The 23177-nt window shown below is 50.2% G+C and overlaps 1 protein-coding gene across 9 annotated transcripts; it reads left to right on the top strand.

Moving 5' to 3' along the window:
• The first annotated feature begins 4938 nt into the window (after nucleotides 1-4938).
• Nucleotides 4939-22510, top strand: usp6nl (USP6 N-terminal like). 9 transcript variants are annotated; one of them, XM_061807488.1, is made up of 15 exons: nucleotides 5069-5116; nucleotides 7280-7371; nucleotides 17037-17110; nucleotides 17801-17880; nucleotides 17990-18029; nucleotides 18112-18192; nucleotides 18296-18403; nucleotides 18495-18604; nucleotides 18748-18796; nucleotides 18895-19015; nucleotides 19086-19180; nucleotides 19248-19313; nucleotides 19398-19497; nucleotides 19578-19730; nucleotides 20639-22510. In XM_061807488.1, exons 2-15 carry the CDS (start codon nucleotides 7368-7370, stop codon nucleotides 21694-21696), a joined length of 2139 nt encoding a protein of 712 aa, XP_061663472.1. In that variant the 5' UTR covers nucleotides 5069-5116; nucleotides 7280-7367; the 3' UTR covers nucleotides 21697-22510. The 9 variants fall into 9 exon arrangements, with proteins under 9 accessions (XP_061663475.1, XP_061663470.1, XP_061663472.1 ...); XM_061807489.1 differs by lacking the exon at nucleotides 5069-5116 and adding an exon at nucleotides 5218-5240; XM_061807491.1 differs by lacking the exon at nucleotides 17037-17110 and having other exon boundaries at nucleotides 4939-5240.
• The last annotated feature ends 667 nt before the right edge of the window (nucleotides 22511-23177 follow it).

Raw genomic sequence — 23177 nt, 5'->3', positions numbered from 1 at the left:
AAGTTTGGATGAGGTCGGAAGCACAAATCAACACGGAAACGGACACAAAAGCTGCATTCATTCACACACAAGAACATTTTCTTTCTTTCTTTCTTTCTTTCTTTCTTTGTGTGCCTTTTGAAGCGTTTTGTTTTGTTTTCGATTGTTTTCTGTCCGCCGCTTCTTCTTCTTCTTCTTGTGATTTTGGAGCAAACATCTTGGCGAGAGAAGGGTGGCGCCCCCGTGTGGCCGGGCTTAAGACTTTTTCCTTCCTTCCCTCTTTCCTTCCCTCTTTCCTTCCCCTTTTTCCTCCCTTTCTTCCTTCCTTCCTTCCTTCCGCACACTTTGGACTCGGGAGCTGTTGGCGCATCGAGACGTTTCTACATTTTTCAGGCCGTGTAAAGTTTTTTGATAAGGAATTTCTCATGAAAATCTCTATATGGAACCACTTTTTCTAGAGTAGTTTGGAGGGGAACGACGACGACAACAACGAGGGAAGGAAAACAAACAAACAAACACACTCCAAAAAAAAAAAAAAAATGGACATTTGGGCCGAACCGCTACCTACTTGCGCTGACCCGAGCGGCAGCCCGACAGACAATCGCTGGTTTCGATGCACATGACGGATGAAATGAAATGAGATATGACCTATATTTTCTACTCTTTCCATGTATTGACGTACAACACCAAGAAAAGGACACACACACACAAAAAAAATGTAAATGTCGGTGCTTCTCGTGAATTTAGTCCATCACAAGTCCAAGACGCTCTGAATTGTCTCGTTTTCTTCTTTTGGGGCAATTTTTTTGTTTGGTTTTTTTTTTTTTTTTTTGGGGGGGGGGAAGAAAAACAAAGTTTACTTGAATAGATGAAGCCTTTCTTCGACATTTGTGTTGTTTGTTTTTTTTTCTGGAGCGTTTTCTTAACTTGTTGTCGTTTAATTAGCTCTATAAAAATGAGTCAAAGCTATATAAATCGAAATAAATCTCTATATCTATAATGTCAGCTTGTGGAGCATCAATGTCATGATTTGATTTGTCTACGTGGTTGGGAAAGAAAGTCCAAATATTTAGACGTGCGTGCGTTTTGTTGTTCTTTGTCCTATAACCGAGATTTTCAAAAAAGTCAACTGAAGTTTAGTGCCAAATTGGGAAGGAGCCGCTTCCTGCCTGGCGCGCGTCCTTCGCCGTCGCAGCCGCCGCCGTCGTCGTCGTCGTCGTCTTCTCTTGATGATTTGATAACGTGTATTTTCTTCTCAGTGTTTTCATATTTAAAAAGAAGTTTTAGATTGCCAAAAAAAACAAAAGACTTTGTTAACTTGTGGTCTTGTTGCCTGATAAAAAATGTCATGTTTGCATTTTAGTTGGATTCTTTTTTTTTTTTTTTTGTAAAAATGTACAAAAAAAGGAAAAGTGCCCATGTGTCATTTATAGAAACATAAATCTATCTATATATATAGATATATATATCTAAATATATCTCTATAGACATGTGCACACACGCACGCATGCACACACTTGTGCAAGACCTCACTTTGTTGTTGTTATGATTGATATTCTTAATATAATTGTTCTTGTTGTTGTGCGTGAGAGCCCCTCGAGTGCCAACGCCTCCATCGGGACAAACCGAGTAACGCGCGAGGGTCCGGGTCCGAGTCCGAGTCCGAGTCCGAGTCCGGGTCAGCTCAGGTGCGTTCGTTTTGATGCAAAGCTCAGCGCAGGCGGGGGGCGCAGTCGCGCGCCCTCCTCGTACCCCGGCAGGCGGCGCCAAAGTCGGATGCCGCCACTCCCCCCGCCCCCGACCTCTGACCCCAAAACTTCCCTCCACGCCTATTTGGAGGGGGGGGGGTTGCAAAAACAAAACAAAAAAGCCTGGGCAGCGCTCTTTTCTACACAACAAATTCACCACTCGCCTTAAGCAGGGACGGTCACGGCCAGCTCCGACCCAAAAAAAAAAAAAAAGAAATTCTTTTGTTTTGGTGTCTGACTTGGCAAATCGACGCCTTTCGCACGGACTGAATCCGCTTTTCTTCCGTGGTTGTCGCTCAAAGCCCGCGTCGGTGGAAACCAAAAGCAGATGCAAATCTTGATGGCAAAGTTGGGGAGGCGGGGGGGGGGGGGGGGGAATTTGTTTTTATTATTCCTGAACTAGTGCGTCAGTCACTCCTGTGGGCAGATGTTCAAAAAAAAGAAAAAGAAAACCTGCTCTTTGGTGCACAACTTTGACATCAAAGGTGCAGATTTTTGATTCTTCTTATTTTTTTCCTGTTTCCCAACTTGGACTCTCGTTTGTGGAGGCGACCGATGCAGTTTTGGCCAAGCGGGAAGTCAAGCAAGGCGTCCAAGCACAAGCGCGGTCCCTCTTGCGGGCGACTCGAACCCGGTGTGGGGGGCTCTCACGCCGTTAGGACTTTCGGATCTCGTCACTTTTCTCTGTTGGCCTCCCCCCCTCCCCCCTCCCTCCATGACGTCATTAATGAAGTGCTATCTATGGAAACAAAACAAAATCGTGATTTCTTTGCATTTTGACTTGTCGAGTGTTTTAGAACAAAAAAAAATGTTTGTGTTTTTTGCCAAATGATGCTTGTTCACATGTTCTTCTTCTTCTTTTTTTTTTTTTTTGAGTTCTCTCCAAAACTAAAAGAGTAAAAAAAAAAAAAGTTTTCTTGGGTGTTTTTTGTTGTTTGTTTGTTTGACGACGCCGATGGGGAAAAATCAACATGACAAGGATGATGCAGGCTTTGTATTTCTACGACTGATTGTACTTATGCATCATTTTGTACCAGTGATACTTTTTATAGTGGACATTAAAGGATACAACCCCAAAAAGAGGAAAAAAGAAGCGCTGTCTGTGTGCCCCGACCGACCCGGTCAACGTTTGCTTTTTCTTCTTCCCTACTTTCATGAGCTCGTCCTAATTTGTCTTTTCTGAAGATGACGCCAAACATTTTTGGCTTTTTCTACTTCGTGAACTGCTTTTGTCACCCGTCTTTTATTGATTGATTGATTTATTTGGGGGGGGGGGGTTCTGTCTGCCAAAGCATTTTTTCCTTCGTGTTGCCTCCTTTTTATATTCGTACGACGGCATCCGTCTCCCGCTTTTGATGGTGGGGGCCGCGTGGCCGAAACACCCACGGCAGGTGCGAGCGGTCGTTTTCTTCTGCCATTGGCCCGCGACCGTTCCAGGAAAGCGGAGTGGCCACCCGCAGAAAAGCCACACAGGCGCACAGGTAGAACCTGCAAACTCCACACTGGCGGGTCCGGGATTGAACCCGGGACCTCAGAACTGTGAGGCCACCGTGCCTATTTCATTCATTCTTTTCCCTTTTTTTTTTTTTTTTTTTTTGTTCTTTTCTATTTACAGTTGTGTGTTTTCTTTTCATTTGACGGTGGTTTTGAAAATATGTTTTTGTATTGTTTGTGACAGCCCAGTACTTTGCGTCCGTCGCCCCGGCTCGTTGAGGTCGCCCACCGAGGCCGTTGGTGGCTTTCGCTCAATGGCCACGCGTGTGGAGGGCTCAATTCAGACTCGCGACGCAACACGACGTCAAGCCCAAATTGAGCGCTGAACGCAAAATGGCCCCGTTGGCCTCTCGGGACTTTTTCCGGGTCTCGCTTGTTGAGGGCCTCGATTTGGAAACTCATCCCCCGAGTCCCGGGATCCCCGGCGACAACGGCTGACTTGGCGGCCATCGGCGGGTCTCGTCGAGACGGCCTCACGTCGCCGAAAGCGGCGGCGGTGAGCTCGAACAAACGCCGAGGCAAGTCCGCCGTCTGCTTCGGAACGGACCGGAAGACCGGACTCGAACGCACGTGGCGAGGATGGCGGGGGAGAACTCCCGAGCGCTCGTGCACACCGGCGCCATTTTCTTTGGGGAAAACCTTTGTCACAATCGGAACTGTCCGAACAACGAAAGCGTCCTTTCCACACACGACTTTTCTTTTTTTCCACAATCCGCTAAGACTTAACGGCAAGCTTTCTGATCTGTTTTTTAGCATTTTGACAGCCCGACGTCACCGTTTGGTGAGAATAAAAGCTCACAACTGAGGCGAACATCCAGACTTTCGTGAAAACGAAGGGTTAAAAAAAACCATTCGGGCGGCACGGTGACCAACCGGTTAGAGCATTTGCCTCACGGTTGTGAGGACCAAGGTCCAAATCCCGGAGTTTGCATGTTCTCCCCGTGCCTGGGTGGGTTTTCTCCGGGCACTCTTCTTCTCTGCTTTCCTCCCACATCATCTCCACCCAATTGGAGACTCTGAATTGCCCTTAGGTGCGGTTGTGACCGGTCACCTGTCTCTACGTGGCCTCCGATCGGCCGGCGACAAGTTCAGGGCGTACCCCTAACCCTAACCCTGCCAGACGACAGCTGGGATGGGCTCCACCAGTCCCGCGGCTCTTGTGAGGATAAGCAGCTCAGATAGCGGATGGATGGAATAACCACAATCTGGTTTCCTGCACAAAAGTGAGTCGACAGCGCCCCACTGTGGCATCGGTGCAAAAGTGCTTTGACAGGGCTTTGCTGTCCTCTTGCGCCCGTCGGAGGAACTGCACACGCGTGTCCCGATCGGCCGACGTTGAGCGCGGACAAAAAATGTTTCACCAACTTTCCGAAAGTGGTTCGTGCAGTTCTTCATATCCCCGTCGAGGTCCATCTACAACTACGCGCTTTGTCTTCCTGTAGTAAAATAAATGTGCACCCCAGGGAAACGGCTGGAGCCGCCGTCTCTTAAACCCCCCCCCCCCCCCACCCACTACTAGTGCCACTCATAGTCCACTAGTACTGTGCAGCACCAGGCAGACTCGCAGTTTTGGTGTCACAATGTGTTGCAATTTCGATACGCGCAGAGGTGTGAAATCGTCACTACAACTAATCACAAGTAAACGATGACTTTGGTGTTGAAACCCGGGGCCCTTTGTGAGAATAAGCGGCTTGGAAAATGGAACTACCGAACGGGGACGCTCGTCCTTAACCCGGAAGTGGCTCGCGGAGGGGGTCGTCCTGAGGCGGGAGGCGCATCGCTACCTGGCTGCCTCGCGTCCTCCTCCGCGGCAGAGTTCGAGCAGCGGCCCGGACTTCCTGGTACGCCGCCGGCGTAATCGGCGAGAGGGGAGACCTCGTGGAATCGAACGGAAGGTGAGCTTCGCCGGTGGCCTTCGGACGTTTGCAACTTGTCGTCCCGGCTCGGGGCATCTGTCAGCGTTTGAAACGCTGCGGCGGAACGGCGGGCTCAGTGACCGCGGAGCTCCGCTCTGGCTTGGTAAAGTCAACTCAAAGAAGATTTATTGGACTCTTAAGAGCGCCGGTTTTCCTTCGACGCCTCCCCCTTTATAAAGCGCTCATCCTATTTATTCATTTTTATGATCTTAAACTTTGTGTTGATTTGAATCCACCGAGGCCTACCTAGCCAAACCCACTATGTGGAGCTAGCCGAGTAGCACGATTCGTTTCCGGTGTATTCCGTCAAAAGAAATGTGTTTTTTCAAAAATGTATCTCTTGAAGAGCGCGTCGAGCGTGTGTGTAGCGACTTTAGAAAAGTATTTTTGCATTCACACGGAGGCCGTGGAAGTTAAATATGTTTATTTATGGGAAACGCGAGCCGGTGTACTTCCGGTTAAGCTTCATCCGTTGAGTGGGATTTTTACAGCCATAGATCAAAAGCCTCCCGCAACGGAGTCGAGGTCCCTCATTGGCTGTCACGGCGCACCCGGGCGCTCCCGATTGGCTGAGGCTGTCAATAAATTTGGGATGCTAGGCTAAGCTATGCTATGCTATGCAACGCAACATTCCATTTTCGAAAAGTCTCCGACAAAATCCTGAAAGGTGGACACACTTTACTCACTATTGAAACTCGTCGTTTGGACAAATCAGATCTTCAGTCACTGTTATGATAGTCAACTCTCAGCTTTGAGCACCTTTTGTCACTTCTGTCAGCTTTTTATTACAGATGGTGGGTAGACTTTGTCGGACATGAACAGTAATTCGTTTTTGCAGTCATCTCTTTATTGGCATTGACCTCAGTGGTTAGAGCATTGGGTTGGTGAACCAGGGGCCGTGAGTTCGTTTCTCACTGGCCCCTCCCAGAGAGGGCTTGCGTCAGGAAGGAAGGACAGCCGGCGTAAAAACTGTGCCAAACACATACGAGCGTTCATCTGAGAGGGCACGCTGTGGCGAAAGAAAGATTTCTCGATTGGCATTGTTGATGTTGTCATTGTTTTCTTTCTTGTCTTTGTTGGAAATATTTTTATTTCAGCCTATGGGCCTCTCTCTGAGTCTGAAATAAATCAAAAAGGTTACTTAAGTTCACTGAACGCGGTGGCTTCATTTTTTTCATGTATTGGCACATGCTAGAAATGAATTCTTGCTTACGTTTAGTTTCCTTTCGACACGTATATTTCATGTTCCCAGTAACAGCCACGAAAGTATGAGGTTATCGTGAACCAGGCAGTCGTCCTCAGGTTTATTTTGACAAGGGTGACGGGAAGTGATGTCACACGCTTGACTAGCGGTGCGCCTTTCCATCCCTTCCGTCCGCCGGCTCCAGGATAATGAGGCTTAGCTCCAGACGCAGGCTTTGCACTTGGAAAGTGTGAGTGAGTGACCCAGTAACCGAACACAAAGCGCGGCCCTCGGCAGCTGCCCTCCGCCGGCTTCCGCGTCGTGCGTGACGGCGACGACAGCAGCGGGATGTGTCAGGCTCGGGCTATGTGCCTTGTCAGCCGTTATCGGAAAGGGCGTTTCGTTCGCTTTTCGGGGATAAGCCCGCAGCCCCGTCCCACCAGGCAGCGTTTGTGCAAACAATTGACAGATAAAGATAAATTGATTTGTCAAAAGAATGCAGAAAAAAAAAAATCTTCATTTCGGTGCAGTCGTTCAAAAATTGACGCTGGACAAAACGCAAGCAAATTTTAATGGAATTATTTTCGAAAAGGTGTTTGGACATAAGCCAAAAAAGGTGGAGGGCTGCAGTTGAACCATGAGAGCTTTTTGGCGGCCATTTGAATTCATCTTGCCTTTTTCATTTATTTATTTTTTAAATAAACCATTTAACCATGTTAGTGCATCTTCTCAAGGGTGGCCATTTTCTCTGATTTAGATTTGACCTCATGTTGTAATTTTTTTTTTTTTTTGGTGGGCGCCTTAGGCCGTCTGAAGCAATGAAAAGTACATTTTCAAATTCCAAATTGGATAAGAGGTTTAATTTGAGAGTCAACACTTGAAGATTTTAGCTTTTGTTTTGTCCCGGATGGCGTCATTTCTCCATTTTTGAATAAAGGAACAACGGCTTCTCCGTGCAGGTCATGAGTGCCTCGAGGAAGGAGCCAGTGGAAAGCCAGCGCCCCCGAAGCCACGTTTGCCCAGCCCGGGCCGCCCCGGGATCCCACCATGGGTGAGTTTTTCCATTTCGTTGACTTGATTTCATGGGTACAACGGCGGACGCACAATTGCCTGAGGGATAAAAGTTGGCAACATGGAACTTGTCTCTTTGTGGAGGAAATTTGGGGAATGTGAGAAATAGTTCCCGAGATGTCCTGAGTGAGTGGAACAGTGTGAAATTCAGATGGTTTGAACCTCCCAGCCATCCATTTTCTGTGCCGCTTATCCTCACGTGCCTCGCGAGAGTGGTGGAGCCTGTCTCTGCTATGTTCACACAAGAGGCGGGGAACACCCTGAACTGGTTGCCAGCCAATCGCGGGGAACGCCGAGAGAAACGGGCACAATCACACCTATGCGCAACTTAGATTCTCCAATGATTGCATTTTTGGGGACGTGAGAGGAAAGTGAAGTGTCCACCCGGAGAAAAGCCACACGGGCACGGGAAGAAGATGCAAACTCAACTCAGGCTGGGCCGGGACTTGATCTCTGGTCCTCAGAATTGTGAGCCAGACGCTCTAACCAATCGTACGTCGTGCTGCGCAAGGCAGACGTTGACTGTATTGCCAAAAGAGAAGAATTTTGGAGGATGTCATAAATACTCCAGACGTTGTCCTGGATGAGATCATTCAAATTTGTCAAGCACCAACTTCATTGATGATTACTGATCAAATGTGTACGTGGAAATAGTGGGACTCGTTGAGAAACTGCGGGAGGAGGACGTCACATTTGAAATGTTTTTTAATGCGTCGAGTTGATTGTGAGTGTGAAACGCTTGCGAGATGGGAGCGGGAATCGCTGCACCGAGGAAACGAGTTCCCGAGGCGTTTTGAATGCGCTCAACAGTTTGGATTTGGAATTGGAAATTGGGGAATTTCTCGTTCCGCTCAATGTTTTGAGTGGGGAATATGTGCAATTAGGATTGGCTGGGAGTTTTTCAGTAGGGATTGCAACTCCCCTCGTCCCGAGTTTTGTGAATGATTCAATCAGAGAAGGAATTTGGAAAGAGACGTGCCAAAAAAAAGTGCTCCTCCCGAGAATACATTCTCAAGTAACTGAATTCAAATTGATTGTGGCACTAGGTCTTAACGATGCCACACGAAATCCCGCGGGCTCCCACGTAGATCTCGCCCTGAGCGGCGAGGCCTAATGTATGCCTTGTAACGCGGCGGCTTGGGTGTTGTTCACCTCATGGCTGGCGCTGCAAAGCATTGTGGGAGAGCACGTCGGCACTCAGCAGCTGCTACGTCGGCGGGAGGTAATGAGGTGAAACTCGGGATGATGTCCGCTTTGACTGCCATCCGATCCGCACCACAAGAAAGCGACCTGAATTGAGTTTAACAACTCTCAGAGGCATGAACGTAAGATCGCTCACCGGCGGCGGGGACGTCGACTCAAGCGAGCGCCGTTGGAAGTCCAATTGGCTCCGTGACGTCGTTTCCTGCAAAATGTCGCGTGGGTGAACGTGTGTGTTTCAGCAGGGCAGCTGATTGATGGTGAGTGATGTGGAAGGGGGGGGGGGGCTGCCCTTCAGTATCTTGGGACAAGTCCAAGCTCCTCCCCCTCCCTTGTTATGGGTGCTGTTGTTGTGTGTGTGGGGAATCTGGCATCCAAGAAGACTGGTGCAAGGTGAGCAACGTAAGTGAGCCTTGAGGCGTCGCTCATCTGTCATTTCCTTTATCATTTTTCATCGAGATAATGAACCTCGGTTCGACTTATGACTTCATAAACGGTCAACAGAGCAATTCCCGTCTTCCTGCTAAGCGGGTGAAGACACTGGCGCCGTGGCACAAACAAAATAGAAATCTTTGTTTTGGTCACTTAATAATTGATGCGACCCTTTTGATGAAGTCACAGCCCGAGGCCCAGAGAAGCTCCCCGATGTTGATATCCGGAGCTCATTACGATGAAACGTGAAAGTGCACGCGGGGTCCGGGGGATGATTAATCGCCCACGTGAAAGTGCACGCGGGGTGCGGTCGTGTGAGCCCGACGGGTCATCCGACAACGTCACAGATAGACATCAAATTTTGTTCGCAAAGGGATTGAAATGCCGTCATCAAGTTCTTTGAGAGTCCACACTGGAAGCCCCCCAAAATGGATTATTGCTAATTTGTTAGCCAGCTAACTTGACTTTACGAAGGTACGCAACCTTTTGATGGAATTGAATTCACCACTCGAACGCCGGTGAACGCACCGCAGTGTGTCGCAGCGATCCTCGCATATCAAATAGAGCGAGGAAAAAACTGTCGCAAATGAATACGTCACCAAATATTCTCGCCATACCTTGCGGTGAGCTTCCACATAGTCGCAGTTCGGCGTTTGATAAATGTTTACATTTTTTATTGTTGAGCATTTATTCATCACACCAGACTAGCTGATTCCACGCTCGTTCCTTGCCACCCACGTCACTCACCAGGCAAATATGGCTCCCCAGCATACCTGCATTTTTGGGGTGAAGAAGGTAGCATTGCTTTTGATCTGATGATTTGGGAAATGAATAGGATAATCGGTCCCAACACCCACTTGTTTTTCCAAAGAACATTTCTTGGCAATTCTATTGAATGTTTATCATTGAGCGTCAGAAAAATCCACTTCTTTGCCAGCACGGTGCTGAGAAGTGTTTTGTTTTTTTTCCGAAAGTTTGTGATTTGTGTGGCATTTTTGTCCTCTGGGGTAACGTACACCTTTCTTGTCAGACGCAAAAACAATGAAAACATGATTGCACTCGTTTGTGCTTTTCGTGCAAATTTAAATCGTTACTCATCAGTTCTGTTCCTGTTGTGACGTTTCTCGTTTTGCTTCCGGTTGGGTCTGGCCGGGTCCTTTTCTGATGTCATGTTTGATGACGTTTTGTGGAAAGTAGCAGCTTCATTTTCTTGTAAAGTTCCATCTGAAAATTCCTGTAATTTTGCGAGCCTATTGCAGTCGAAGTTGGCGCGACGGCGGCAGCGTCCCACGCATCGCCGGGCTTCCTCCGCTCGATGGCCTAGCGCAATTCCGGATGGGATGACGGGAAACTTTGCGTTCTCCCATTTTCTCCATTTTGACCGGCATTTCCCGGGTCGCGTCTGGTCACACCCCAACGCAGCGCGTGCGGTGCCAGTCGTGTTTTGGAATGTGGTTCATCCACCCTGCTTCCGTTTCACTGTTTGCTGTCTTGTCTCAATGCAAGATGGCAACGTGATTGGTTTTTTACGTGTGTGTGTGTGTGTGTGTGTGTGTACGCGTTATCTGGGGTGGGCTGGGTGAATGTTGAGTGTTTCATGGCGGGAAGGAAGTCTCGCTAGAATATGATTACATCTGGAGGTCAACTGGGCAGCGAGAGGAAATGGACCCGAGTGCACGACAGCGTTGATGGCCACGTAACACAAAGTGGTTGACATACCTGAGCACTCCCGCGTGGAAAAGGAAAACACGCTCAACTGTGACGATGTCATTGACGAGGTTTGCAGTTGCAATTCATGGGAGCAAATTCCATGGGAATGCCAGGATATTGAAAATCTAACTGTCATTTGTGTTATTATTACCTGTCTGGCAAATTCATACAAAATGAGACAAAAACACTCCACAAGGTTAGAAAATGTGGATGAGGTGAGACACGAGAGTGACGCCATTAATTGTGACGCTGCGGTCTTCTGCGATGACTTTCCGGACGCTGGCGCATCCGCTCTTGTTCTGAATCAGCCACTTTTGGACTGCAGCTCGCCCGGATACATTTTCAAACCGTTGGGAAGAGGACAGACCACGACGACGCTTATTTTCTTGTCCAACAAGTATTTCAACTGCAAACGGTGAAAACATAAAGTATAATTTCTGAGTAGTTAGAATGAAATTGGGCTCAGTCGTTTTCCATTGGCCATGGTCTTGGTCCTGTTGCGCTGCCACCGTCGCGTGCGCGCGTTCCGAGTGAAGCGACCCACGGAATTGTTCCGACGCGCCTCGGAGGTCGTCGCGCGGCTGGCGGTTGATTTTTCACATTTATGGTGGAGACGTCTCGGGGGCGCGTGCCTGCGGTCTCCGCTCGACTTGATTTGAAGTCGGCCTGCGTTTTCACGCCGGAGGCCGCGTTCCTTCGCAACCCTTCGCTCATTCCGGACTCCCGAGGCCCTCACTGGAGATTTTTCAGTAGTTCAGTAAAGAGTGCGCTCGTAATCTTGATTGAGTGATTTGGGAGAATTTCATGACTCGTTTGAACTTGACAGTTAACTAATACACTTTAATCGCTTTGTCTAGAGTGAGTCAGTCAGCTAAGTCGACTTGAAAAATGGCTTGACGCAATCTTGCTGGCTTCCGCTGGCCCAGAACTGTTTGGACTGCCATCATCAGTCTTTTACTGCAGACGTTGGCCCCACTAATCGACTTTGCCACAAACGACAGGAGCATCTGTACATGATTTTGAAGATACTTTCGATCTCATGTACATATGTCGTGAGCCCAATGGGAGTTTTTTTTTTTTTTATTTATTTATTTATTTTGTCTCGTAAAATGACAGTTGCTAGCATGCAAATGCCAACCGTTTGGCAAAAGCTGATGATGTCAAATTGTGTACAGAGTGGCTCAGTACCAACTTCCAGAGACAAGTTCAGCCCTCATAAATGAGAAGAGTGAGCGTATTAATGTAGGAAAATCCATTCTCAAAAGATTCCGAGTATATGATAAGTATAGAGAAGCGATGTTGGCGCCCCGTATGTTGCACACATAATTGAGGAGTGCCAAGCGCCGATCTGGAGGACGGCGAGCTGCCACGTCCGACACAGCTGGAGAGCCGCTGACTTTTTTTTTGTACATCATGTCCGCCGCATCCTAGCAACTGGCGAGCGGTAGGCATGGAAACGCGGGTAATTAGACCCTTCGTTTCGCGGCGTCAGGACACGGCGCAGTCACCCGCACCAGGCCGACTTCGTGCCGCCGAGGATGCTGGGAAATGGAGTTTGTAACCCCAGTGTCAGAATGAGGCGGGCGGGAAAAGTTGAAAACGTAATAGTCGCATTCGAACACACAAACAAAATATAAAGCACGTTTTAAAAGAAGATGCTGATACATGAAAACTAAAGGACTGTAAAAATAGCGCGTGGAAAAATAACACTTCAGAAAATGTTTTTCTTGATGCTAAATCTTGGAAAAAAAGGTGCTTGAAATCATTTGAAATTTGAATTCTCAATCTGATTTGATGTTTTTGCAGCCTTTCATACATGGCGCAAAAATCTGTGTTTTTGTTGTCGCCGGGACCTAATGAAGCGTCCCCCGAGTTCAAGTTTCAGCTTTTCATTTCTAATGAGCTCGTTAACGGGCGCGAGGGCGTGAGGGCGTGCTTCCGGACACCGACGTTCCTGCTGAGGGAGGGAAAGAAGGAGGGAGGGATGGAGCGAGCGAGCGAGCGAGCGAGGGAGGGAGGGAGGGAGGCGCACGTTAATTTCAATTCAAAGGACGTCAGGCAAGGACGGGGAGAAGGAGAAAAGGGGAGGGCGCTTAGTTTCCCCAGCGCCACTTTCGAGGTCTCGCCAAGGACCGCCGCCGCTTTTCTTTTCTTCTTGACCGAGGACGGGCGGGGAACATGTGACCAGAAGAACAAAACGCCGGAGCGGACCGTCACGAGGCGGCGGCGGCGAGGGACCGGGACTCGAGGCCCCGGGAGCCGCCCCCCGCCCCCTGCCGTGAGCATGCACGTGCTGCACTTGGTCCAGGAGCTGGTGTCGCCGGCCAGGCGCAGGGCCGCTGCCGCCTTCGGAGGTGCGTGCGCCTGCGCGTGTTCCCAAAGTTGCCGGCGATGACTCGACAGAAGTTTGGCTTGTAACGTGATCGGCCCCGAGGTCAGGAAGTTTTCGTTCGTTCATTTGCATTTTGCATCGGAACAACAGAAATAATGCTTTCAATACGCCTACACCCCCAAAAAAGGTTTCAAAGTATTTGCTTCAAAAAAAATCTTTTTTAAAACGGAGCCCGAAAAAGGATTTTCCAAATCAAATTCTTTTCAATGTAAAATAATAAAGCTACCGAACGACATAATGCATCCAAACAAGTTCAAATGAATTGGCTTCAAAAAAAAAAAAAGACTTTTCCAAAAGTGCTCAAAAAATGTTTTTCATTCATTGAAAGAGCAAAGCCTTGAAAATTTGAATACATTTGGCTGAATGGCGACGTCGGCCCGTTGGGTTTGTTTGCTCCGCCGTCGTCTACGTTGCTGGAGAGCGTCGTGCCTTTTGTCAGCCCTCGTCAGATGAGCAAATTTTCTTTGGACTGATGTCGCAGACCAGTAGTCCCTCCCTTTCAGACTGACTCGTCGGTTCTGCTTTACTGACGTTGAATAACCAGAATTTCAATGAAGCATCACTGACGCTTGACTTTGGTGCGAGGGGCGCGGGATCGATTCCAGTTCAGCTCGTTGTCCGCCTTGTGCCTGAAGTTAGCTGGGACGGGCTCCGGCGACCCTTGTGGGGATGAGCGGCCTGAAAAATGCATGGACAATGACTGATCATTTTCAACAAGACTTTTCTTTTTTTAGCGACACACTGGCACAGTGTAGCGCCAACTACCGGTGAGGAGGACTTAATCCAGGTCTTTTTTTTTTTTTTTTTTGCCTTACATCTCGTCAGCCCCCCGACATGCCCGATACCTCCGAATAAGGCCCCCCCACCCCTTTTTTTTTTTTTTTTTTTTTGTGAGCACCGTTCTGTAGCAAGGAGTTTATAGCTCGCTTTGCTTGCATTTCATTGCTCAGTTTTTTTTTTTTTTTTTTTTTTTTTGGTCTGAAGGAAATGCCCCATTTTGCTTGTTTAGCCTCGTAGCTGCTCTCGGCCGCCACGTCGTAACGAGTTTTCAATGGCCGCCCTCCGTTATCTCGCCGGCTGACATTTTTCATCTCGGGGCGGGAAGCGAGAAGAAATGAAGTGTTGTTTGCGAAGGCCCGTCGTCGTCCCACAGGGGCCGGCGCCGCTGTTATCGTTGGGGTGGGGGAATGTTGCGAGTGGGCACGACAACAAACGCTCGCATTGTGGGAGCTCCTCGGCGCCGCCGGCGATCCTGTCCAATCCCGCTCGCGTGGACCCGCGCGCTGACGGGAGCGGTCGCAACGGGCGGCGCTGGCACGCTTCAGAGATGCGGCGTCCCCGGGAAGGCACCCCGAAAGGTAAAACCGGGACAAGACGTGTCGGAAGGCGGCCGGGGCCTAACTTGGCGACCTTTGATGTGGGAAAAGGGACTGAAAGGTCGGAGATGATGAAGCCAAAGTTCAAGTGTCCGCGTAAAAGTTTAGTTGACTCCGCATTTGTTTAGGATGAGTTCTAATTTTAGATTCAAATTAAAACGTTGTTAAATGTACATGACTTGGTGGCCATTTATTGCAATGATGAAATACTGACTGAATACATTTTCATCATTGTAATCAGAATCAGCTTTCTTGGCCAAGTGTGTAAAAACACACGAGGAATTTTTCTCCAGCAGTCGGTCCGGCTGCCCTGGTACCGCGTTCACAGCAAAGAAGAAGAACCAAAGACATTTCTCTTGATAGGAAGCGGTCCTTGTTTATGTGTAGGCAAATTGCATGATTTGCAAAGGGAAGAAAAATGCAATGTTTGAATTCCAAGCTGCTTATCCTCACTTGGGTCGCAGGAGTGGAGGAGCTCATCCTTGCAAAAGGCAGACTGCGCCCTGAACTGGTCGCCAGCACATCAAATTGGATCTCAATCGCTTTGAAATCTGATTTTCAAATCAGATAGATTCCAGTAAAAACCTTGTATTTTATGAACTGTCAGTCAATGATCATGATGTTTGAAATGATTGATTATGTACCGTCTAAAGTGTCACTTATGTCAGCGTGTCGACATGACTGAAAATCCTGCAATATGGAAATGAACAAATGATGTCAGGATGAGTGAGTTGAGCGTCATGGCTGCCAGGTTTTCTGGTCTCGCCGTTGAAATATTTGGCAGTTTTGTTGTCCGCTCCGTTACCGGAAGGCTCGGAGGGACACCGTAAGGTGGACACTCGCTCGCTCGCTCGCTCTTTTCTCTTTTGGCAATTTGGTGCTCTCCGGCGTTCGTTGGTGTGAAGCTCGCCGGCTTTTGTGGTGGTGGAGTTGAACCTTTGGCCAACTTCCTGTTGCTGTTTTGAAAAGTCCAGCAGGCTTTGAATGTTGCCTGCCTGCCTCCAATTGGTCCTTGGTCCTCAAAGTCGGTCCCAAATGGACTTGACGTGTTTTTCGGAAGCGGCTTTCTTCAACCTTGAGTCCCCTTCGGGAGTTGCTATGGCGACGCCTGTTGCTCTGGCAGATACAGGATGGAGAAAATGTCGCATCCGCTCAGGGTGCGTTTGTGGCAATCCGTTGACGTTGTCCCATTTCCTCTAAAGTGTGTTGCGTGCTTGTGCGCGTTTTGGGTCACACTCCAGTTGGGTTTCGTCTCCGCCCGACGAATCGCAACAGCTGAGCCGGGAACAAAAGATCGCGCGTGTCAGAAGCGCTGTCATGACTCCTTTTTTTTTTTTTTTTTTTTTGGTGCGTGTGCTAACTAACAATTGGGAGTCGCCGTTGAACGCGACTGGAGAACACGCGAAAAGCTGGTGACGATGAGGCGGACGCCCGCCGTGCCAATTATTTCAAGGCATCATTTGAAAGCGGTTTATGATTTCAGTTACATTAAAAAAACCATTTGTACAATGTCTAAGCTTTATTTTTGATTTGGTCAAGTTTAGAAATGAATTTTTTTGCCTTTTGTTATGCATATATATATATATCATTTTTCTTAGCTGCTTATCCTCACAAGGGTGGCAGGAGTGCTGGATCCTGTCCCAGCTGTCAACGGGCAGGAGGCGGGGCACATCCTGAACTGGTCGCCGGCCAATCGCAGGGCACATTGAGACAACCAGCCGCACTCACAATCACACCGACGGGACAATTTCAAGTGTCCAAGTAATGTCGCATGTTTTTGGGATGTGGGAGGAAATTGGAGTGCCGGCACGGGGAGAACATGCAAAGTCCACAAAGGCGGCTGCGGGCGGGATGGAACCTGGGACCTCAGAACTGTGAAGCCAACGCTATCCAGCTGATGTACCGTGCGTAAAGTGCGATTTGTAAGCATTCCCCCCAATCATTGTTGCCGTCAGTTTGAATCGGCCACTGACCCCGGAAGGAGGTTTTGGTGGCACGAAGTCCGCAGCGGGCGCGGTACGAGCAGGACTCAAGCGGTCCGAAAAGGTCAGGCGGGATTCCTGTGGCGGTCGCTATGGGAACGTTGGCGACTTGTTGTGGAGTGCGAGGCTCACACAAAACCTGACTTTGTCCAGCCAAGCTCATTTGGACGGTTTTCCCCCGTTTTGCCGATGTTGCTCTCTCGCGTCATGTTTGTTTTTTGTTTTTTTTTTCTTTTGGTGTATCTCTAGCGCCACCTGTTGGCTCGCTAGCGTTGCTTCGGTGATGTTTCTGAACACACTTTAGTGTCTTTTCTTAACCTGGAATTTCTTTCATGCTCTCTCGCACCACTTGAGCAGCTTTTGTTTGCTCAAGTATTGTTTGTTTATTTATTTTTGGGCAGACCCCACACCGATGCCCCACCCCGCTTCTTCGGTGATTTCTTTTCTGAGCGCCGGCGGTCGTCCGCCTTCCATCTCCCCGGTAATTGTTGTCGTTGTTTTGTTTGTTTGTTGCGTGACTTCTCCTTCCTGTTGTGGTTGTCATTTCCTGCAGCTTCTGACAGCGATCGGGATGCCGCCGTGAAACTGGCCCAGGAGCGGTCGGAGATCGTGGCCAAGTACGAGCAGGTGGGTGGGTGGGTGGGGGGATGGGCCGCGTGGGCGTCGTCGCGTTGTGAGACTTTTGCGAGCGAGCGGCGCCCGCTCGCGTTCGTTCGTCGACCCGACATCCGATCGGCGGCCGCTTGGCAACGATTCAAGAAGTTCAACTCCCAAAATGACAATTTGGAGCAAGCGCGCTTCATTTCATTCAGAGTACTGAAACATTTGTTGCTGGAATTTGTTTCTTTTATGGATGAGGAATAATTCTGAAAGAATCTATTCTTTTAAATGTGACATTTCGTAATTGTAATGGAACATTTGAATGAATATGTAAAATACTGTTTGAGATCAACATCTTTTTTTCATTTAAGCTCTTGTAATTGGTGAATTCTGGATTCGTTGTTCACGATCTCATTTATGTATCATAGCAATGTAATACAATGGTCAAATCACCAATTGAACAAAAAAATGGACAAACATTTCATGAAAGTGATAACCCTCAGATGATGAATGATTTGCAAACTGGCCTCTTTGTACTCTTATTTTGTTGCATTGGTGTCAATTTTAGTTTTGCATCCACGAGTTTTTGTTTGTTTTCGTCCATGATGCGAAAATGAGTTTGTGAGTAGAATAAAGTATTTGACATCCTGTCGTCAAATTCCCGTGCTGCTTCTTGAGTGGTTTTGTTTTTTTCTTTTTTTTTTTTTTTTGTTCCAGGGAAAAGAGGCCACCGTGGAGCCCTGGGAGGACACCGACTTCCACCTGTACAAGGTCATCGACCGTTTCGGCTTTGTGCAGTAAGGGCACGCACGCACGCACGCACGCAAGCGCACGTGCCCTGTGCGTCGGGGCTGCAGGTAAATGCGTTGATTTCTCCTTTTTCTGCCTTTCATTGTCGGCGTTCAGCGAGAAGGAGCTTCCGTCGTACGACTCTGCGGAGGAAAAGGTAGTCCGTGTCTTTCGCTCGCTCTCTGGCTCGGCTTTTGCGCCGGTTCGGTGGCCATTCTCCGTTTCTTTGAATTACGCAGCACAGGCACACGGAGTTGGAGAGGACGACCAAGTGGCTGAAGATGCTGAAGAGTTGGGACAAATACAAGAACAGCGAAAAGGTGAGCGCGGACGCGCATCCGGACGACGGGCGCCCCACCCCCACCCCCCAAAAAAAAGCTGACCTTGGGTTTTTGTTTTCTGCTGCCGCTCGCACCCGCCCAGCTCGTGCGCAGGATCTACAAGGGAATCCCGCTGCAGCTCCGGGGGGAAGTCTGGTCGCTGCTGCTGGACGTTCCCAAAATCAAGGAGGACAAGAAGGACTTCTACGAGGTGGGAAGCCGCACCCTCGCGTGGGGTTTTTTTTTTTTTTTTGCGTTTGGTTTGCGCGCTGACTCTTGCGTTGCCCCCCCCTCCCCCCCAGAGGCTGAAGGCCAGAGCCAAGGGCTCGTCCCCCGACGTCCGCCAAATCGACCTGGACGTCAACCGCACCTACAGGGATCACATCATGTTCATGCATCGCTACGACGTCAAGTGGGTTCATGCGTTGTCTTCTGCCCCCCTCCCCTTTTTGCTTCTCCAAAACCGTTGTTTGGCTTTTTCGAATAATTGCGGTTCCCTTTCAAAGAGGTGCAGAAAATGATGATGGTGGTGGTGGTTTGTTTTCTGCTTTGCAGGCAGCAGGCGCTCTTCCACGTACTCACGGCCTACTCCTTGTACAACATGGTGAGTGGGGTTTTTGTTTTTTGTTTTTTGTTTTTTTTTTGGGGGGGGGGTGGGGGGGGGTTTGAGGGATCCGCTCCCCTCATGTGACGTGCGTGCAGGAGGTGGGCTACTGCCAGGGCATGAGTCAGATCACGGCACTGCTGCTCATCTACATGAACGAAGAAGACGCCTTCTGGGCTTTGGACAGGCTGCTGTCGGGACCCAAGCACGCCATGCACGGTGGGCGGCCCCGACCTCGCCGGCGTCCCTCGGCCCTCGGAGGGTGGGCCTGATCTCCGCTTTCGCGCAGGCTTTTTCGTCCCGGGCTTCCCCAAGCTGCTGCGCTTCCAGGACCACCACGACCGCATCCTGAAGAAGATGATGCCCAAGCTCAAGCAACACCTGGTGAGACGTCGAGGGGGCTCGGTTGCGAGGATCGGACAGCTTTGCTCAGCGGTCGTGTCTCCTGTAGGACAGCCAGGAGGTGCTGACCAGCCTGTACACCATGAAGTGGTTCTTCCAGTGCTTCCTGGACAGAGTGAGCGCTTCGGCTGACCCGAGCGAGCGAGCGAGGCGTATACGCGACGTGTAAAGAACGGCGCGTTTTGTTTTGTCCTGCCAGACTCCCTTCACCCTGACGCTGAGGATCTGGGACATCTACATCCTGGAGGGCGAGAGAATTCTTCCGGCCATGTCCTACACTGTCCTCAAGCTGCACAAGAGTGAGCGACATTCTTTGGCGATGCGAGGAATTCCTCGATCATTTTCCGGGATCGCCAGCTGAGATCGAGTCCGTCCGTAGAGCACCTGATGAAGTTGTCCATGGAGGAGCTGGTGGACTTCCTGCAGGTGACGTTGGCCCGAAATTTCTTTTTCGAGGACGACTTTGTGGTGGAGCAGCTTCAAGCCTCCGTGGCGGAGCTACGGAGGGCCAAGCTGGAGATGCCCGCTCCAGGTACGACCTTTAGACACCCTTGGGGGGAGGGGTGTCAGTGAACCGACCCCCGCGCCGAATACCTCGCCGTACGCTTGAAACGCAAACGCTGTCCCATTTGTCAAAACTCGCAAGAAATACGTGAGTTGCCTTTCTGAGGGGAAAAAAAAACATCCAAATCAAAAGACGACTCGCGCGGTCGAAAGTCCAAAATGTCCCCTCCAAATCCTGGAATGAGCAAAGTCGTGAAAAATGCCAGAGATGGGCGAATGGAAATTCGTGTCAAAGTTTCAGTACGTTGAGCCCTTTTAACGTCTCCTCCTCGTCCTTCTTCTTCTTTTTTTTTTGCCGTTTATGACTCTGCCCGTCACGTTGTGGCAAAACGTGCCGCCGACATGCGACTCTACAAATGACGAATAAAGCGGCGGGCGGGCGGGGGTTCACTGGTCGCCCTTGTGATTTGTGACCTGTGGTTAACCTTCCTGTCTCTTCCTCTTCTTCCGAACAATCGTTAGCCAACCACTTCAAAGCGCCGGCGGCGAGCAGGCGCCGCATTCGCTCCTCCGACAGTAAGCGGTGGGATATCCTGACTGGTCTCTTTTCATGTCCGTCCATCCGTCCCGTCTGTGGCTTGTCTGTCCGCCGGCGTTGCTTTTGTGTCCGAGAACTTGAATTCTTCGCTTTTGTCTGAAATGGAAAGTTTGACGGGAATGGTGAGTGGTCTCGAGAAGGACCCCCCCCCCCAGGAACGCGGTCGTCATGGCGGAGAGTACGTCCCGATCGGCGTCGAAGCCCCTTTCCGTCTTTGGTGTGTCGTCCTGAATGCAGCAGTATTGCACGACTCCGTGTCCCCGTTGTGACGTGGCTCCAGAGCGCCCCCGTTGTCGCACTTTGGGTTCAGTCGCTGACCCTCTTTGTTTGTCTCGCAGGTAAAGACGAGGAGTTCCCCAAGAAGCCGCTCGGGCAGCTCCCCGAGCCGACGGCCAACCACGTGGCCAACGGTCAGAGCCGCGCGGAGCCGCTCGCTCCGAGATGGGCCGGTCGTCCCCCGAGTCGGTTACGCCGAGACTCTCCGGACAAGTCGGTACGCCGGCGCCAAACCGACGACGGGCTCGAGGTGGCCTCCGACGGGCGGCGCCCGCTCGAAAGGGAGGCGGGAGAGAGACTCGCCCCCGCCGAGCGCAACTCCGACGTCGGGCCTCGTTGGTTCAAACCCTCCGAGACCAAGCTGGAAGCTGCCAAAGCCATGGCGGCGCAGGAGGACCGGCTGAGGCGGACGGGGGCGGCGGGCCGCGTCCCCTCCGGTCCAGATGACGCCCAGCAGGCCGAGCGCCGCGCGGGCCCCGAAGACCGTGGTTCCAATGCTTCCCAGTACGACAACGTACCGGGTCTAGAGCCGGAGTTCCACATCCCGGAGCTGGAGAGACCGCCGACCAGGACGCGGGCCGCTCGCGGCGGGAACGACTTTTTGCGCCCGCCTCGTCATCCGGCGGGAGACCGGACTCGATTTCCCGCAGAGCAAAACTGCTACCGCGTCGGTCCCGCGGGGTTCAGACAGCACGACGGGGGGGTCGGCGCTCAGGCTTGCCCCGAGCGGCGGCCCGACGAGATGTCCCCGGAGCGAGCTCTCGTCGACTACTTTTTAAGCCGCCGCGGGGGGCCGCCGCAGCCCCCCTGGTGGCCGGAGCAGCGGGGCCTGCCGGAGACGACCTCCACGGCACAGGTCCACGCCCACCCCCCTTCGGACTACTGGCTCCGGGAAGGGGGACCCCCCGGATCCCGCCGGGAGTCCACGGGCGGGGGGGTTCCTCGCTCGCCCAGCTTCCGGAGGGCCCAGATGTCTCCCGTGGAGATGTTTGAGTTTCCGGACGCCGGCGAGCAAACGCGGGGGCTCGTCGTGGGCCAACGGCTCCCCCGGCTGTTTGGAGGCGTCCACTACAGGCGAGCCCAGGAGGCCTTCGCCGTGCAGGAGTCGATGCTGCTCTGATGCGGAAAGCCGCCTTTCGGTGCACCACTTGTGAACGGCTGCGTCCGGCGAGAGGAAAAAGGCTCAAGCCGCTCAACTCCGATCACGCTTGCAAATTAAAGAAAGGCTGAAGATTTGATTTGATTTTTGGATGGAAATTGGAAAGCGCTGGTGAGCGATAAAAAAACAAACAAAAAAAAAAATATGTCCAGTGTTTTTCTTAATATTCGAGAGCAAAGATGAAAAGATGATTGTCCATCTTTATTTTTGTTACTTGTAGACGATGACACGAGATGGCAGTTCACACTTGCGAATGTTGCGTTGTTGTTGTTGACAACCGGAGGAAGTGGCAAAAGTCAGCAGCGCCTCCCTCGACTTGATCATTTTCCTTTTTTTTTTTGGTCTTTTCTTGATCACGACTTCATCTCGGAGCAACTGAAGTGCAACCTTTATTTATAGAACACACACTGAGGACTGCGCCCTTGAGGCCGGTGTTTTTGTTTTTTGGGTTTTTTTTGTAACTTTTTCCAACACAATTGTCATTTGTGTTATGTATGTCTGATGGCTTTGATACATGAATCATGTAACTTAATATATGCCATGTGCGTGTGTGATATTGACCGGGCTGAGTTGCAGTCAAAGTTTGCTTTGAACAAATTCCATTTTCTTGTCAACACTGTACGACTGTTGGTGAACACTAAACACGTTCCATATTTGTGCATTGAACTGTTTTTGTCTTTTCCATTGACAAATTTTCATCGTCGGAAGACGACCGCCACCCGCGCTTGGTTGCGTTTGAATAATTTGCTTTAATAAAGAAAGTTCAAGCGGAGAATTAACATTGGTCTCTTTTGGTCTCTCCCCCCCACACACACAAAAAAAGGCAAACTTTTGGCCCGTTGAGCTACGTGTGCCATGTGTCTACATTAAAATTCAAATAAAAAAATTCAAAAAGTTGAGCATAAGAAAGTTGCAGTCGCTGAAAGTAATGACACTTCCGTGTCAAAGATGATGAAGAAATCTTTCTTGTCATCCATCTGTCTATTTTCTTTGCCGCTTATCCTCACAAGGAGCGCCGGGGCCTATCCCAGCTGTCATCGGGCGGGGCACACGGTGACAGACAACAGTCGCACTTACGATGGGGGGGGCAACTTGAGAGTGCGCAATGAATGTTGCGTGTTTTTGGGATGTGGGAGGAAAGGAGAACACGCAAGGGCGAGGATCGAACCCGGGACCTCAGGACTGCGAGGCCAACACTTTCCGTGCCACCTCGTTCTCGTCATGAACGCGCACGACATTTGTGCTCTGCGCAGTGAACAGACGCGCGCTTGTGAGTTTGTGGCGGTGCCTTGCTCGAGGACACCGCAGCCTTGAGTCCCGGGAACGGTCCGGTCGGGGACTTGAACCAAAGCGGTAGTTGTCCGTGTTCGAGTTCAAAATATCCCATCGAGCGTCAACTCGGACAATCAAATAAAGATGGAATATTTACCAAAAGAAAAAAA

Source organism: Syngnathoides biaculeatus, chromosome 20 (genome assembly GCF_019802595.1).
Source record: "Syngnathoides biaculeatus isolate LvHL_M chromosome 20, ASM1980259v1, whole genome shotgun sequence".
Taxonomy (NCBI): Eukaryota; Metazoa; Chordata; class Actinopteri; order Syngnathiformes; family Syngnathidae; genus Syngnathoides; species Syngnathoides biaculeatus.
Note: the sequence above shows the minus strand (reverse complement) of the source record. Positions and strands in the feature narration are given on the sequence as shown.

What these genes read in the sequence shown, in the direction of transcription:
- usp6nl (XM_061807485.1), top strand. An exon ending in GCCCCGGGATCCCACCATGG is followed by an intron (nt 7,372 to 17,800) that starts GTGAGTTTTTCC and finishes TTTTTGTTCCAG; the next exon opens with GGAAAAGAGGCCACCGTGGA. An exon ending in GCTGGAGATGCCCGCTCCAG is followed by an intron (nt 19,731 to 20,638) that starts GTACGACCTTTA and finishes TTTGTCTCGCAG; the next exon opens with GTAAAGACGAGGAGTTCCCC.